General features: G+C 40.0%; 2 protein-coding genes across 3 annotated transcripts in view; both read left to right on the plus strand.

Annotated features, from left to right (window-relative positions):
* Positions 1-7,650, plus strand: part of LOC119595822 (nucleolar protein dao-5-like) — a 26,429-nt gene extending 18,779 nt beyond the window's left edge. Inside the window, exons 2-3 of one of the 2 annotated variants that reach the window (XM_037944999.1) lie at positions 1,281-1,340; positions 4,580-6,798. In XM_037944999.1, coding sequence (XP_037800927.1) covers positions 1,281-1,340; positions 4,580-5,992 — 1,473 coding nt within the window. In that variant the 3' untranslated portion in view covers positions 5,993-6,798. Of the gene's footprint in view, positions 1-1,280; positions 1,341-4,579 lie in introns of both variants that reach the window. The other variant, XM_037945000.1, reaches the window with a different exon arrangement.
* The window catches only part of LOC119595821 (unconventional myosin-XVIIIa-like), a gene marked incomplete in the record, with an annotated part of 169,007 nt that overhangs the window by 132,972 nt on the left and 21,035 nt on the right, over positions 1-15,000 (plus strand). Inside the window, 4 exon segments of the mRNA XM_037944998.1 lie at positions 10,625-10,744; positions 11,108-11,362; positions 12,614-12,768; positions 13,098-13,221. Of these exon segments, the coding sequence (XP_037800926.1) occupies positions 10,625-10,744; positions 11,108-11,362; positions 12,614-12,768; positions 13,098-13,221 (654 nt within the window).

A 15,000-nucleotide genomic window follows, 5' to 3' on the forward strand; every position in this document is an offset into this window, starting at 1 on the left:
CGATTCTTCTCCCAGGAAGGCGCCCAGGACTCCAAGCGAAGGGCAGGCCGTGGGCTGTGGATGTTATTTGTGTGAGCAAGGCCGGGCGCGTGTGTGTGTATGTTCGCGCGGATACGTAGTGCCAGTGCCAGTGCCAGGACGCGCGGCCTACCAGGGCTTCGCTTTTTTCTGAGTTGCATTGACGAAGCGGAAGCGGCGGGCGTGACCGCCCAGGCCTGACCTTTCTAGGCCGCCCACTGATCTGCGTCGAGCCTTGTGACGGGGGGGCGGGGGGGAATCGGCCTTCTCTGGAGGGGTCTCCTCACCATGAGAATCTGCGGGCGTGCAAGGGCGGCCATAGCAGCAGCTGGGATGGGCGGGGGTCTCCAACCCCGCCCCCGTGGAGTGTCGTCGCAAACCGTGCAGCCGCGTCGGAGCCAGCATGTTCTCCATTTTCTCCACCGTCCTGCCCATTGTAGGTGGCTTGTGCGCCCTCACGCCCCCGGTCATTCAATGTCTAGATATCTGACCCATCTTTTCTTTCTTCATGGAGTGAGATAAGCCGTGTTGGTCTGATTATTATGATATAAAAGTAAATTAGATGACATGTGGGTGTACCTCTGTCTGTTATTGCATATGAATCATGTTTAATGTCATTGGTCTTCCGGCTGTTAGACTGTTGGGAGACGGACTCAATCCTTGTGTCATCTTTAGCTCCTCTTTTTATTTCTGCCCTCCACTTTTCGTGTCCTGCCCCCTGCCCCTTGTTCTTGCCCCTTGCCCTTTTCCCCTTTCCTCCTGCCCCCTGCCCCCTGCCCCCGCCTACCTCTACCTCTATCCGTGCCCTCCCCGCCCTCATCGACCGCCACAGATTGGAATTAATGAAGGTCATTTGTGTAATGCAGCGAAGTTATTTTACGAGACAAGAGGCCCGTCTCGTTCTCGCCAGACAGCTGACTCGTCTGGTTGTCTATCCGCCTACTTCTCTGTTCATCTTCGTATCTTTATTTTCCGTCCTACCTGTTAAGTCCCTGTTATACCTGTGCCACCTTTTTTTTACGTCGGCTTTGCTTGCCCGCTGAGTGCAACGTGTGCCTGGCAGTCACGCATTTCCTCTCCATCTAGTGAACCCCTAAACGTCAACTTTCTTACCCTTTAGCATAAGGCCTCTCTTACCCCTAGATCCCTTAGTGTTAGGTAGGAAGAGCTTGATGTCAGGGCTCGGGCCTCTTCAGAATCCCCGATTCTGTAAGTTGGGAGTTTTAGCATTCATGGTCGTGTGTTGGTCTGTCTGTCCGCAGCTGTCTGCCATCGACGTTGACGGCGCCACAGAATGCAACACGCCGTTCGACCCAACCCGGGTAAGGGAGAAAGATGGGGAGAGAGAGAGAGAAAGACAGGTGGAGTGAGAAAACTGGACGATGTGGATAAATATGTGGATATTTGCATTTAACATTTGTCCTTGACTGATTTTTTTACGGGAGGGATGATTGTGTATTCTTCACCCTCGTGCATGGCGTCCGGAGAAGAATGCCTGATGATTTATCAATTGTGCATCCTTTTCACTCTCGAAATACGTTTAGTTGATGATAACCCCTCCCTTTCCTCCATCCCCTTTTACTGTTGTCGGAAGTTTGTGTGTTTGAGTTATTACAGCGGTTGATGGGAGTTTGCTCAACAGCTAACGGGTTTATTTTGTGTTCTTTTTGTGCATCTGCAATAAAAGCTTTTTACTTTCATCGCATCCAGCCTTTTTAGTGATTTTTTTTTTTTATAAAACTTTTCTTTTTTTATTGATTTTCTTTTTGCTAGACATATATTTCCTATTTACTGCATGTGTTTGCCAATCCCACCCATGCACGTACATAGGTCAAAATTATTTAATGACCCAAATGCTGCCGTGCAATATGCTTTCATCGCTTGCACATGTTAAGTAGCGCTATTCAGTATTTATCTTTTACACGTTCAGCGTTAATATTTACATTATTTTGTATGTAGAGGGAAGGATGGGGGCCTCGATGCACACAAACACACACACACACACACACACACACACACACACACACACACACACACACACACACACACACACACACACACACACACACACACACACACACACACACACACACACACACACACACACACACACACACACACACACGAGGGACACCCTTAGTGTATTCTTGCCATCACATTGTTCGTGTGAGGGGCGTGAGTCACACATTTCTTTGCCAACTGTGTATATTGTCATCTTCTATCTCTCTCTCTTCCCCTATCCTTGCATTCCACTTGAATTTAATGAGGTGATGTTCGTTTTCTCTGCGTCGCTTTTCTGTATCTTGTGTTTCTCCACTTCTCCCTCTTCTCTGTTTCCGTCTCTTCTTTTTTCCTCCATCTTTCTCTTCTTATCTTTTCCTTTTCACTTCTTTTCTTCTCTCTCTTCTCTTCTTCTCTCTCTCTATCTCTTTCTTTTTCTTCTCTTCTCTCTCCTCCCTCTCATCCCTTCTCTCTATCCTCTCTCTCTTTCTCCTCTCTCTATTTCTCACCTCTCTCCTTCTCTCTCTTTTCTTGTCTCTCTCTTCTCTCTCCTTGTCTCTCTCTTCTCTCTCTTTGTCTCTCTCTTCTCTCTCCTTGTCTCTCTCTTCTCTCTCCTTGTCTCTCTCTTCTCTCTCCTTGTCTCTCTCTTCTCTCTCTTTCTCTCTCTCTTCTCTCTCTCTCTCTCTCTCTCTCTCTCTCTCTCTCTCCTCTCTCTCTCTCTTCTCTCTCTCTCTCTCTCTCTCTCTCTCTCTCTCTCTCTCTCTCTCTCTCTCTCTCTCTCTCTCTCTCTCTCTCTCTCTCTCTCTCTCTCTCTCTCTCTCACTCACTCACTCACTCACTCACTCACTCACTCACTCACTCACTCTCTCTCTCTCATTCTCTGTCATCGTCGTCTCTCTCTCTCTCTCTCATTCTCTGTCATCGTCGTCTCTCTCTCTTCTCCCCTCTCCCCCTTTCTCTGTCGGTTCATCCTTTCCTCTTTCCTTTTCCTTCTCTCCCCCTCTTCTCACTGCCCTATCTTCATTTTCCATTCTCCCAGAATCGCTCTCTCCAGACTCACTCACGTACTGCCTTCCCAAATAGACGCAACTAATACAGTACAAGGCCGTTCTCCTACATGCCTGTTAAAATGATTAAATATGAGAGAAGAATGCCGCATTTGAAGATCTTGCGTTTTGAATTTTGATGATAAACAGATGTGGGAATTTTTGGTTTAAGTTAGAAATAACGAGGAGGATACAGGGGAAGCCCAAAAATAAATAGCTTTCAACAATGTTAAGAAAGGAATACAATTTACTACAGCAGGTTCGAGGGTTGAATTGGCAATCTGTCATGATTAGCGCAGTGGCAAGCGCCATTAACAGGTATCTGTAGGTTGACATGCACAAGTGACAGGGCTGCAGTCACTTGGGTATTACGTTTATACAAGGCATCGTTTCTTAAAGAATCACTCGCTATCGGTCACTTGAATGAAAGAAAGTATTATTTGTTTTAACGTTTTATCGGCTGCAGGTGTCAGCTCTAGTATCATAACTTGCACGTTTGTGCAGCTTTGCGGCCTCTGATCCTTGCCTTGCATTATATGAACCATTGTTAACCAAGCACCAAAATGTTTGAGTTACAGTTTACAATTATTGAAGATCTTGAAGGCGGAAAGAGCGCCACGTCAGAGGCAGACTAAGTTAGTATCGGTGGCAGTCACGCTGTTCGCGTGTTTTCCTTGTTTAATTGTCAGCGGCGTGAGTCAGTCGTCCAATTTTATGCCCCATGCCTCTCATGGCCACCGCGCGGCTGTACACGTGACACACTCCCCCCTTTTCGCTCAAATTTCTCTAGGACTTAATACATCCCGCTCTTGCCCCTCCTACCCTCGTTTTTCTTTTTTTATTCTATTTTATTGGAGATAAGTTGGCCGAGCTTTCAATGTTGATTAAATCAGTTAAAAAAGACCTTGCCCCATATACCCCTTCTTGCCATCTAAATTTGCATGACTGGGTATTTTGGGATAGACCTGAGAAGAGGGAGGATTATTCTCCTGTGGTTTATGATCATTATATTATTTATAATCTTGAAAACGTGAATGTGGGTGGTTTTATACTGTATATAAGTCAGAAGTTTTATTTTATTAGATGTGAATTTGATTTGTTAGGCATTTTTGTTGTTTTTGTGATACTGATTTTCTGTACAGCATGACAAAGGGTATTTGATTTTTTCCATTCTTTAGTGGATAATCTCGTGTTGATTGCTCCTTATAATACATTTTTCCTGTGTGGTATTCAGGTGTGTTGCATGAAATCTTTTTATGTTTTATATATGTAAGTTTTACATATTTGTGATGTCTGGAAAATAAATTATAAAGTATTTGCTAGGTCATTTGTTGTGAATAATTTCTATTCTTTATCTTCATTTACTTGCAATTAATTACTCATGAATTTTTCTTTTCTTGCTTTTTACATTTTTGTTTGATACTTCTTTTCTAAACTTTGAAGATGTTAATGAAAGTACTTTGAGGCATGCTGATAGGCCATAGATAGAGGACTGACATGCCCCATGCCCACAGCTGGATGACCTGAGCTCCGATAGTGACGACGAGTACTTCGATGTTGTGGCGATATCAGTCCTCCGTCAGCAGCCCCCACCCCCTCAGGCCCTGGCCAAACCCCCTCCACAGCAGCCCCCCCAGGCACCTTACCTCCCACCCACCCACAGTCAAAGCTTACCAGCTGTGAATAAAGGCATCAGGCCTATGGGCAATGCACAGGCTCAGCAACATGCACCTGCAGCCAAACCTACACCAGGTTCTGTGGCAAAGAATGTGGATGCTTCTAAGCTGGCTCCCAGTGCTGGTACCACAAACAAGGACAAGGACCTGAAATCACAGGCAACTGCTATCCCAATCAACAGTCCAGTCCATCAAGCACAGAAAGCTCCTGCAGCAATTGGAAATGGAACTTTGCCAAAGAAAATCCTCCCCGAACAACAGCAGGTACACAGTGCTCCCAGAAAATATCCTGCACCAAAGCCTCCTTCTGCGATGCAAAATACGAACGAACCACTTCAGCCAACCAGAACAGATCCTGCACATGGAGATTCCACTTTGCCACCAGCTAAGTCTGAATGCCAAGCCTCTGAGAAGGCAGTTCCAGAAAGGAAACCTTCTGTGCCCTTACCATCTGACCCAGTGAATCAACCACAGAATACAGGGGATGACAAAAAGGCCATACGAGCCCCATCATTCAAGAAATATCCAGCACCTAAGCCTCCAACAACAGTTCCTGATAAAGAGACAGTAAAACCTGAAGTTGTAGATTCTGCTACACAGCCAGCCATTTCCCCAGAGGATAAAGCCTTACCTGTCTCAGATCCTGCCATCCTTGATAACAAAACGACTGGCACTGTTACCAGAGAGACAAAGCAGGAAACAAAATTCCATGCTGAAGCAGAATCTGATGTGGCCTCTGTAAAGAAACCACAGACAATCGACACTACGAAAGACAACACGACTCCAGATTCGACACATAAAACGACTGAAAAGGAAACGAAACAATCCACAACGAATCAGGTAAACCCACAAGCAGATACATCTCGAAAAGTAAGAGCAGGAAGTCCAATTCCAGACAAAGCAGTAGTGTTGGGCATAAAGTCTCCAGCAGTGGTTACTGGGAAACTTCAGATTGCCCCTTCAGATGGAGTTAGTCAGTCAGAGAAGACAAAAGGCGCATTGGTTGCTTCGAATAAAGTCGAACCAAAGCCCACAGAGCAGATCAGTGATGGCAGTAAGGCAGCACCGAATAAACTTATCAATAAAAATGACTGTGTAAGTGGCAAAGAAACTGTCCACCAGGATTCAAATACAACAGTGAAAAAGGAAAATGTTGAAAGTGTTGACCAATCCAAAATGACAAATGGTATTTTAGTAGAAATCAGAAACAAGAAGAGCTCACACAAAAATCAAATAAAGCCCAGCCTGTAGGTCATTCCAAAGAAGATAAAAAATCTAGTAATGATGACCCAGCTGCAAAGATTGAGAACTTCTTGGACAGTGACATCTCAGAAATGGAAGTGTTCAGTGAGAGAAGTAGTAGATGCAGTTCAGTGGCTAGTGATCTTTCAAGAGCAGTATCTCCAGATTATTCTCAGAAGTCAGGAAGACGCAGTAGAAGTGATAAACTAGCTTCGATCATGAATAAGTGGGAGAATGAAGAGGTTTCACAAGTGTCACAGAAAAGTAATAGAGCAAAGACACCCAAAATTGGCAGATTAACTGGACTTGCCAATAAATTTGAAGCTGGGAAGGATACTGGCAGTGCAAAGAATGAACTTGCAGATAACAAGAATAATATTCTTAGCAAACTGAAGAACCCATATAGTCCACCATTCAACCCAGAATCAAGACAACTAAATCCAGTTCCAAAGAAAAGTATTGGGGGAATCAACACCTCAAAGTTTGGAAGTGTTGCAAGCTTTACCAGAAAGCCAGGTGATCCCAAAAAAGAGTCTGAGAGAAAAGAGCAAGGCAGCAAAGACACAGCAACAAAATTAAAGGATGAAGCAATAGAAAATGCAATCAATAAAGAGAAAACTCTAGCCAAAGAGGCAGGAACTGAAAAAGGAAAACAGCAAGTGAATCAGAAGGATAGCATTGGAGCTGTAGAAAGCAAGGATTTAAAGGATGCTCAGGAAAAGGCTAAAGATAATCAGGTGGAGGTTATACCAAATGGAGACATACATTCTGTAGATTCAAATGTATCTGTTAGTGAGAGTGAAGCAAAAGTTAGCAAGAAAAAGAAGAAAAAGAAAGTTGTAGATGCAGAAAAGGCAATTGAAGCAGATGCTGCAAATGCTCTGCAGGATAAGTCACCTGATGGTTCAAAGGATAAAACAAATTTAGTGAAAGTCAGCAAAGAGAGTTCTTCAGATGCTGTAATTGAAAAGGCAGTTGTAAATAACGACATAGCTGAATCCATAGAGTCTGGTACTAAGGACCTTATAGTTAACAGTATTCCAGTCAATGAAAAGGAAAAGATAACATCAAAAACTGTGGATGTTACAGACAAAACGGATATTCCTAGCAGTGAAAAAGCCAAGAAAACTAAAGCAACAGATGAAGCAACAAAAGCAGCTGAAAGTAAAGAGATTTTAAGCAAAAATAGTGACAGTAAAGACCTCAAGAATAAGGCAAAGGATAGCACAGACACTCAAGAGAAGTCAGTCACTGAACCTCCCAGTAAGGCAACAGATAAAAAAGCTGGTATCAAAGCCAAACAAAACAAGGCAGAGGACATTACACTTGCCAAAGAAAAAGTGGATAATAGCATTGACACCAAAACCACATCATTAGAATCTAAGGAGAAAACTAACGGAAAGGTCAAAGAAAATGAAACAATTTCTTCAAAGGTCACAGACAAGAAACCAAAAGGGGATGATGTCAGTGATAAGGAAATTGAAGCCAAGACTAAGCCAGATGACACCAAGGATATTAAAGTTACAGCAGAGAAAATTTATGATGCCAAGATTGGTGAGAATAAGGAAGTCAAAGAAAAAATGGATGCCAGTGAAAAAGTGGCTAAACTAAGGTTAAAGGCAAGGTTAAAGGTGAATAAAATGAAGGATTTGGAAGTAAAGACAGAGGAAACTAAAGATACCAAGAGAAAGACAAGTGAACCTAATGATATCAAGGCAAAGATAGGTGACTCTCCTAATGATACCAAAGTAAAGGACGATTCAACTAAGGATCAGAAGATAAAGACAGATAAAGCAAGTGATATCAAGGTTAAGGCAGATGAAACTAAAGATACCAAGGTAGTGATAGAAGATACCAAGCTAAAGATGGATGGTGCTGAGGATGCTAAGAGAAAGGATTTGAAGATTGAAATAGATAAATCAAAAGATGGTGTCACAGATACAAAGGAGAAAACAGATAAAACAGGGAATAGTGAGGTAAAAGTAGATGAAGTAGAAGATGCTAAGGAAAAGACAGATAAGAGAGAAGATGCCAAAATGAAAACAGATAAAATAAAGGATGCTAAGGTTAAGGCAATTAAGGTACAAGATGAAGATGCTAAGGTAAAGACTGAAAAGGTAGATGCTGCTGCAATAAAGGTAGATAAGGTAGTAGATGCCAAAGTAAAGACAGATAAAATGGAAGAAGCCAAGGTAAAGAAAGATAAGGTAAAAGATGCTGAAGTAAAGATGGATAAGGAAGAAGATGCTGCAGTAAAGAGAGATAAGGTAGAAGGTGCCAAAGTAAAGGCAGATAAGATAGTAGATGCCAAAGTAAAGACGAATAATGTAGAGGATACCAAAGCAGAGACGGATAAGGTAGCAGATACCAAAGTAAAGGCAGTTAAGATGGAAGAAGCCAAGATAAAGACAGTTGAAAGTATGACTACCAAAGGAAAAGTTGACCAAGTCCAAGATGTCATGGTGAAACAAGATGTGATCACTGATGCTGGAACAAGTTTAACAGAAAAGAAAAAAGTACGAATCAGGACTCCAAGTATGGATTCCCAAAAAGGACTTAGCTTAGGAAAGATTGAAGATTTGATAGCAGGTGGCACCAAGGATTCCAACAAGTCACTCGAAGTTTCCGATACAAAGCCTGAGGTGGATGAAACTTCTGGTACTCTTCTCAACTTGGAGGCAGTTAAAGATGTAGAAACAAAAGCAGATATCAAATCAGCAGAAATTCTTCCTGAGACACCAAAAACACCTGAAGAAACTGGCTGCAGGCCTAAAGTATTTAAATTACCAGAATTGGTGAAAGAAGAAAATCAAGGAATAGATGTGAACCAGGCCATCATGCAAAAACTTACGAAGAAACATCATGAGGAAAGCAGGCATGAAGAAAAGAAGGGTAAAAGAAGTGTGGCCCTCAGGGGAGCAGTTATGGGAGCAGTCAATAAAACTAAATTGGCCTTTGGCATAGGTACAAAAGCTCTGGGTGAATCTATCCCAGTACAGCCTAGTATACCACAGCCAAGTGTTTTTCCAAAACCTGAAGAAAGTATGGATGATAAAATAAACATCAAATTATTTGGAAAGCCTGTTCCTGAATTGGAATCAGAGGTGGAAGCTTTGATAAGAGAAGCATCGGCTCTCCTAGGGCCTGACAGCATATCTCCACAACCTTCCACCTCAGCTGCATCAGCACCATCCAGTCCCTTGAAGGATATTGAAAGACCTATACCCTTGAGTGAAAAAATAGAATTACATGTAGAAAAAAACCATACAACTTGCATAGGAGAGGAAGGCGAGGAAGAGGTTTATGTTGATGCCATTGACCCATCCCAACTACATTCTTTACCCTCTAATGCCGTAGATCCTACCCAGCTCGATATCCTGATGCCTCTCCCAGATGTTCAGGCAGAGAGAGAGCGACGCTCTCGTTCTCGTACTCCCATGGATCGCTCTGAGAGATCCTGCACACCATCACCTGTAGTAGCACAGACTGAAGCACTTCTCTCCGAGACAGACCGACTCCTCAAAAGGTCTCGGTCCAACAAGTCCCTCAGAAGGTCTTATAGCCGTTCTCTGTCAGCAGCAGCACTTCATAAAGTAGGTCTACAAACCACACATACCCCGTAGGGAGTGGGGGAAATTAAAAACCTGGGGATCAAGTAGTGTCTGAAATTGCTTGTCATAAAGCCTATCTTCCATTTTTGTAGTCCATGTGTGTGTGTGTGTGTGGTAGACCCGATAATTTTGTAGTTTTATGTTGTAGATTTACTTTAAGAAATTCCCTAGTTTACAGTGCTATACCATATACCCTGTATCCACCATGCATAGTGTTAAATTCCAATTCATCATGTTCACATACCTTGTTCACTTCCAGTCTGCGCAGATGGTATTGGAAGCTAAGTGTGAGCTCCAGAGAAATGGAATATTGTGCAACGTAAGTTGTAATGTGAAGGGCCACATGACGGAAGAAAATTGCCAAATTTGCGTACACTAGTTCCTTTACTTTTATATATTTTCTCTTTATTTAATTGGTGGTTTACTCCTTTCAGATATTTTAGAAGTTTTACTAATCACAAATGTATTTTCAAACCTTGGTCTCATATCCATAATATATGTATTTTGCAGCCTTTCATTGCAGTGGTTTGTGGTTCAACAAATGCAATTTCTTTTCTTTCTTTTCCTTTGCTTCAAGTACTATTATTTTTTATTTGTTTACTTATATTTTATTTTAAAAAGCTGCACAGTTCATTCCTACATTTTAAGTAGACAGTTGATATACTCACAAGTATAAACATTTTAAAGAATTACATCTATTCACATGACAGAAATGGAAGTTTGTATGAACTATTCACATGTGTTTTGAAATATCATGTTAAATACATAGACCTCAATCATTTTAATGAATATCTGTTAGTTGCTAGTTTTTGAATTGTTTTCATTTCTATTAATGGCGAGTTCTATATTGTATTTATTGAGCATTGGTGCTACTAGCAGAGTTCTAACAATTTGTGAACTTCAAGGCTTGAGATAGACTATGCATGTTTAGATATATGATTTGTATGGGGTAAGAAATATCAAAATCCATTTAACTATAAGTGACAGTGTGTTCATTTCCCATTCTAAAAGTTCCTTCCTTATTAAACAGCTGTCAGAGGTAGCAGCAGACCTCTCAGAAGAGCATACCACAGCACACTTGGCCGGAGAGAGGCTGGAAGCTGAACAGGCAGAGAGAATGAAGCTAGAAAAGGAATTAGACAGGCTGCAGGTAACTAGAGGAACTGTTAATGATTGTTATTGGGGTGCAATGGAATTATACAGTATTTTATTTGTGACTGAATTAACTCAGGTGTTTCAATAGTATTAACTTTTTTTTTTCTTCTTCTTCATCTTGGTTAAAATTATAGTTCAGTTTTTTATTCTTTTACCTGAGATTTAGTGCTGTTCTTTAAAATGGTGCCTTCATTATTGCTCAGATTAGGTGTAAGCATATGCAGATATTGAATATTTATGTATTTAATATTACTATTATTTGAAGTTTTTGAAAGGGTAGTTACAAGCAGTCTGTGAATCTAGAATTGAATAATACAAAGAGAGAACAAATTACTAAATTTTCCTGGCTATTTTACAGACGGATGTTAGGCGCATGACAACAGAGAATGGTAAACTTGAGATGGAGAAATTAGCACTCCGCACAGAAGTCCTCTCGGCAGCGGATCTCAACGGAGATGCAGATGATGATGATTATGGTGAAGAGGCCTCTCTGTATAAGCGGAAGTATGAGTGGTGCCTTCGAGAGATTGAGGTACTGAAGAAGCAGTTGAAGCAACAACAGGAGGACGATTATGATCAACTTGTCCTAATGAAGAAACAGCTGGAGAAGAAGGTTTGTGAATTACCCTTCCTCTGTGATCATTTGCAAGCAATTTCTCCTTTTAAAGTTAGTCCATTAAAGTTTACATCAATGGCTTTTTTATATGGATTCCATTGAATTCTGATATAGCATCTTCAGTATGGCAAGAAAAATGCAGATAATGAATCCCATTTTTCTGTTTTATAATCAAGTATTAAATACATGGAAAAGATAAACAGCTACATAAATACTATTTTTCTTACCATTTAAGATGCACATTTCCAACACATTAAAGTAAAGTTAGCAATGAATATTTGGGTGACATATAATTCTAGCTGAATGACAGCTCAGACAAATTGGAGAAGGGCAATTTTTCAGTTATCATATCTGTCCTTGGACAAATGGTGTCTTTTATGTTCAAATAATTTCATTTTGGCTGTTGAGTTATAATGATCCTATCCTGAGTAGTTGTGGATCTTGAAATGGCAGATAAAACCATTGGTTGGTGGAAGTTCACTCAATATAAGTTGTTTATTACTTTTAAAAGTTTTTCAGGGATTTATATTCACAAAATAGGGAAACAAATTGCTACAGAGGCAGGCATTTTAATAATCTTAGCAATATTTATTGACATTATGTACTTTACTGCTTGTCATTGGAAATCACATATCAATGGTGCTCAAAATGATATGCTTTGTTGTGTAAGGAGTTAGCACCAAATAACAATGGCAGTCTGTTAGCAGCAGCATTTAAAAAATATTTTCTAATTATACTCAAGGGTTTGCCTAACCTAATTGTACAGTATGATTATTAGAGAAGAAATAAAAGTATGATAACTGTATCTGAGTAGTTAGTGACAGTAACAGATTGATGCAAATGTATATTTTATTTCTCTTTTATTGAATAGTCTCATTTACAGTATTCATTTTAAGTTTAATTTTTTAAGTTACTTAGACCTAACCTTTTTTCCTGATTCAATCATATGTAAATTAATCTATCAAATCTTTTAACTGTAGAAGACCATTAGGAAACTTGACAAAGAATGTTAATCTTATTTATTGATTGGGTCATGCATTTAGGTGTTGGTGAATTTAAAACCCATTTTGATTATAAAAGAAAACCGATTTATAAAGGGGTGAAAATTGATCAGAGTAAAGCAAAGGTAAAGAAATTTAAAATGTCATGAAAACTTTTTAACTAAATAAATAGAAAGTATGGAAAGTCCTTTAACAGACAGATTATTTTACAAAATTTTACTTAATTCCATAATCTTCTCTTCCTCAGGTGGCTGATGCATATGAGGAAACAGACGAACAACGACAAGTGGTGGCACAGATGAAGCGGAAGTGCCAACGACTCCAAGCAGAAATGAATGACCTGAAGATACTGCTGGAGGAACAGACATCACGTAATAATCTCCTGGAAAAGAAGCAGAGAAAGTAAGTGTTCCAGAAGTTAAACATTGATTATGGTCTCATGGATGACAGTCATTTGTTAGTTTAATTTTTATTTATAATTTTTTTTTTTTTCTCAGAAACCTTATTTATATATTTATAAAAAAGCTTCCTCATTATAAATCTTGTTATATAATCTTTAAAAGGGCTGATTATGGCTTTGGTTCAATAAATGCTTTCTCTTTAGTTTTGAATACTGTAACTTACCCCTACATTAAATATGTCAAACAATTGAAAAATCAGATTAGACAAAGCTACTTAACAGGAAGCAAGAAGATTTATGAAATGTTTCTTCTTATTCTTCCTATAATAAGGTTTGACCAAGAGATGATGGCAGTTCAAGAGGAGCTACGAGGGGAAAGATCCAATAAGGAGAAGATCCAGAGGGAAAGAGACCAGATCCTCTCCCAGAAGTATTCTTTCGAGCAAGAAGTATCGGTGAGTATTTGCATTCAGTCTGGATAGGGGGATTTTTGTATGTTCAAGAGAGGTTTGTTGTGTATTTTATAAGGGATTGTTGTATTTTTGATAGGGGATTGTTATATATTTAATTGTAGTCTGTGCTGCTGCTCTTTTGTGGTTATCCTGTTGGAAATGTTACCTTGAGAATAAAACATAAATATGAATTGTTGAAATCACAAAGAACACAATATCTTGTTAACCTAGAAAGAAAAAAAGATGATAAAAAAGTTATAACTATTTTGATGTGAAATCAGCAGCATCGAATATTAAGGTTGAGGTGATTAGTTTAGATAAGTAGGGAGGGTTGGCATCTGGACAGTGCACCCCTCTGAAAAAATATATGGCTAATGAATCATAGTGGAAATTAATTTGGGAAATACAAATAATACACACTTCTGACTGCACTTACTCGGAATGAGACCAGAAGAAAAATGAAAAGTTTATATATAAGAAGGGAAGTGCACCACCTGGATTAAGAACACAAATGCACACAAGGAATAAGGTTGAGGTAATGGGAATTATCTCTAATTACCTTAATTACATAGGAAATTATTTATAATTGTGCTTGTTGGAAAGGAACAACGCTCTCTATTGCTTTTTTGTTTTTATTCTTATTAGTTCTGTGTCCTAATGTCATAGGCAGAGAATAAAACTGATTATATTCTGATAAATGATTTTTTGAGATAACGAATATAGGTGTTAATTATTTTACGTTTTTGCAATGATCTTGTTGGAAATGTTATGTTGAGAATAAGACATAAATAATTGTTGAAATCGCAAAGAACACGATACTTTGTTAAACAAGAAAGAAAAAATGAAAAAAGTTATCTCCTATTTTATTCTTTTGGCTCCATTAGTAGCCATTAGTATAATAACATAATAAAGCCACGCTCCAGTTAGTATAGGAGGAAGCTTTGTAGCGGGAACGTCCTAGTTACTCTGTGCGTGCGGGTTTTCTGAAATGAACGGGACAGGAAGATGCGATTGTTGAATTGGTCATCTCGTGACAGTTGGTAAGCATATGTATATGTAGCTTTTGATGGTTGAAAAGTGACATGGTGGAAAGGGCGTAGTGATGTGTTTTCTTTTTTTAGATTAAAAAAAGGGATTTCCAGGATGATTTGTATTGAGAGCGTTTGCGCGTATATAGGCAGGGATAGATATGCAGTCACGCACTGTTGCATATTTACGTATATACGGTACGTGCTTAAATACATACATATATACACACATGATTTGTCGACAAATAAATATATATTGCGCACGTAAACCGCTTATGAAACACAAGCACACACACATTGAAGATCGACACATACATTCATGAACCAGCGTTAGGAAAAAGCGTGACGTGGCGCCCTGTATGCGACCACGGGCGAGGAAGCGAGACTGGTGAAGACGTTGAAGGCGGGGTCGAGGAAAGTGCGTGGGAAAGTGAGCTAAGTGGCGGTCGAACTCACCCCCCCCCTCTCCGATTTGCCTGCATTACATTACATTACACCATTACGTTGCGTTAGACTTCGGCCGGACGCGTCGGGTCATGCACGCAAAGGGGCTTGCCTGCTTGTTCTTCCTATGCCGTGAACTCGGTGAGTGATTTAATATTTTCATTCTTTTATTATTATTATTTTATCATGAAAGGAAAGTTATTCCCTGGTGATTTGACCCGGTTTCCCATAATGTATTGGGCGGATGAGAATATTAGTTCATAAAAATATAATGGGTTACCTGTGTTTTTTTTTACAAACAGGAATATCA

This window comes from Penaeus monodon, chromosome 36 (genome assembly GCF_015228065.2).
Source record: "Penaeus monodon isolate SGIC_2016 chromosome 36, NSTDA_Pmon_1, whole genome shotgun sequence".
NCBI classification, from domain to species: Eukaryota; Metazoa; Arthropoda; class Malacostraca; order Decapoda; family Penaeidae; genus Penaeus; species Penaeus monodon.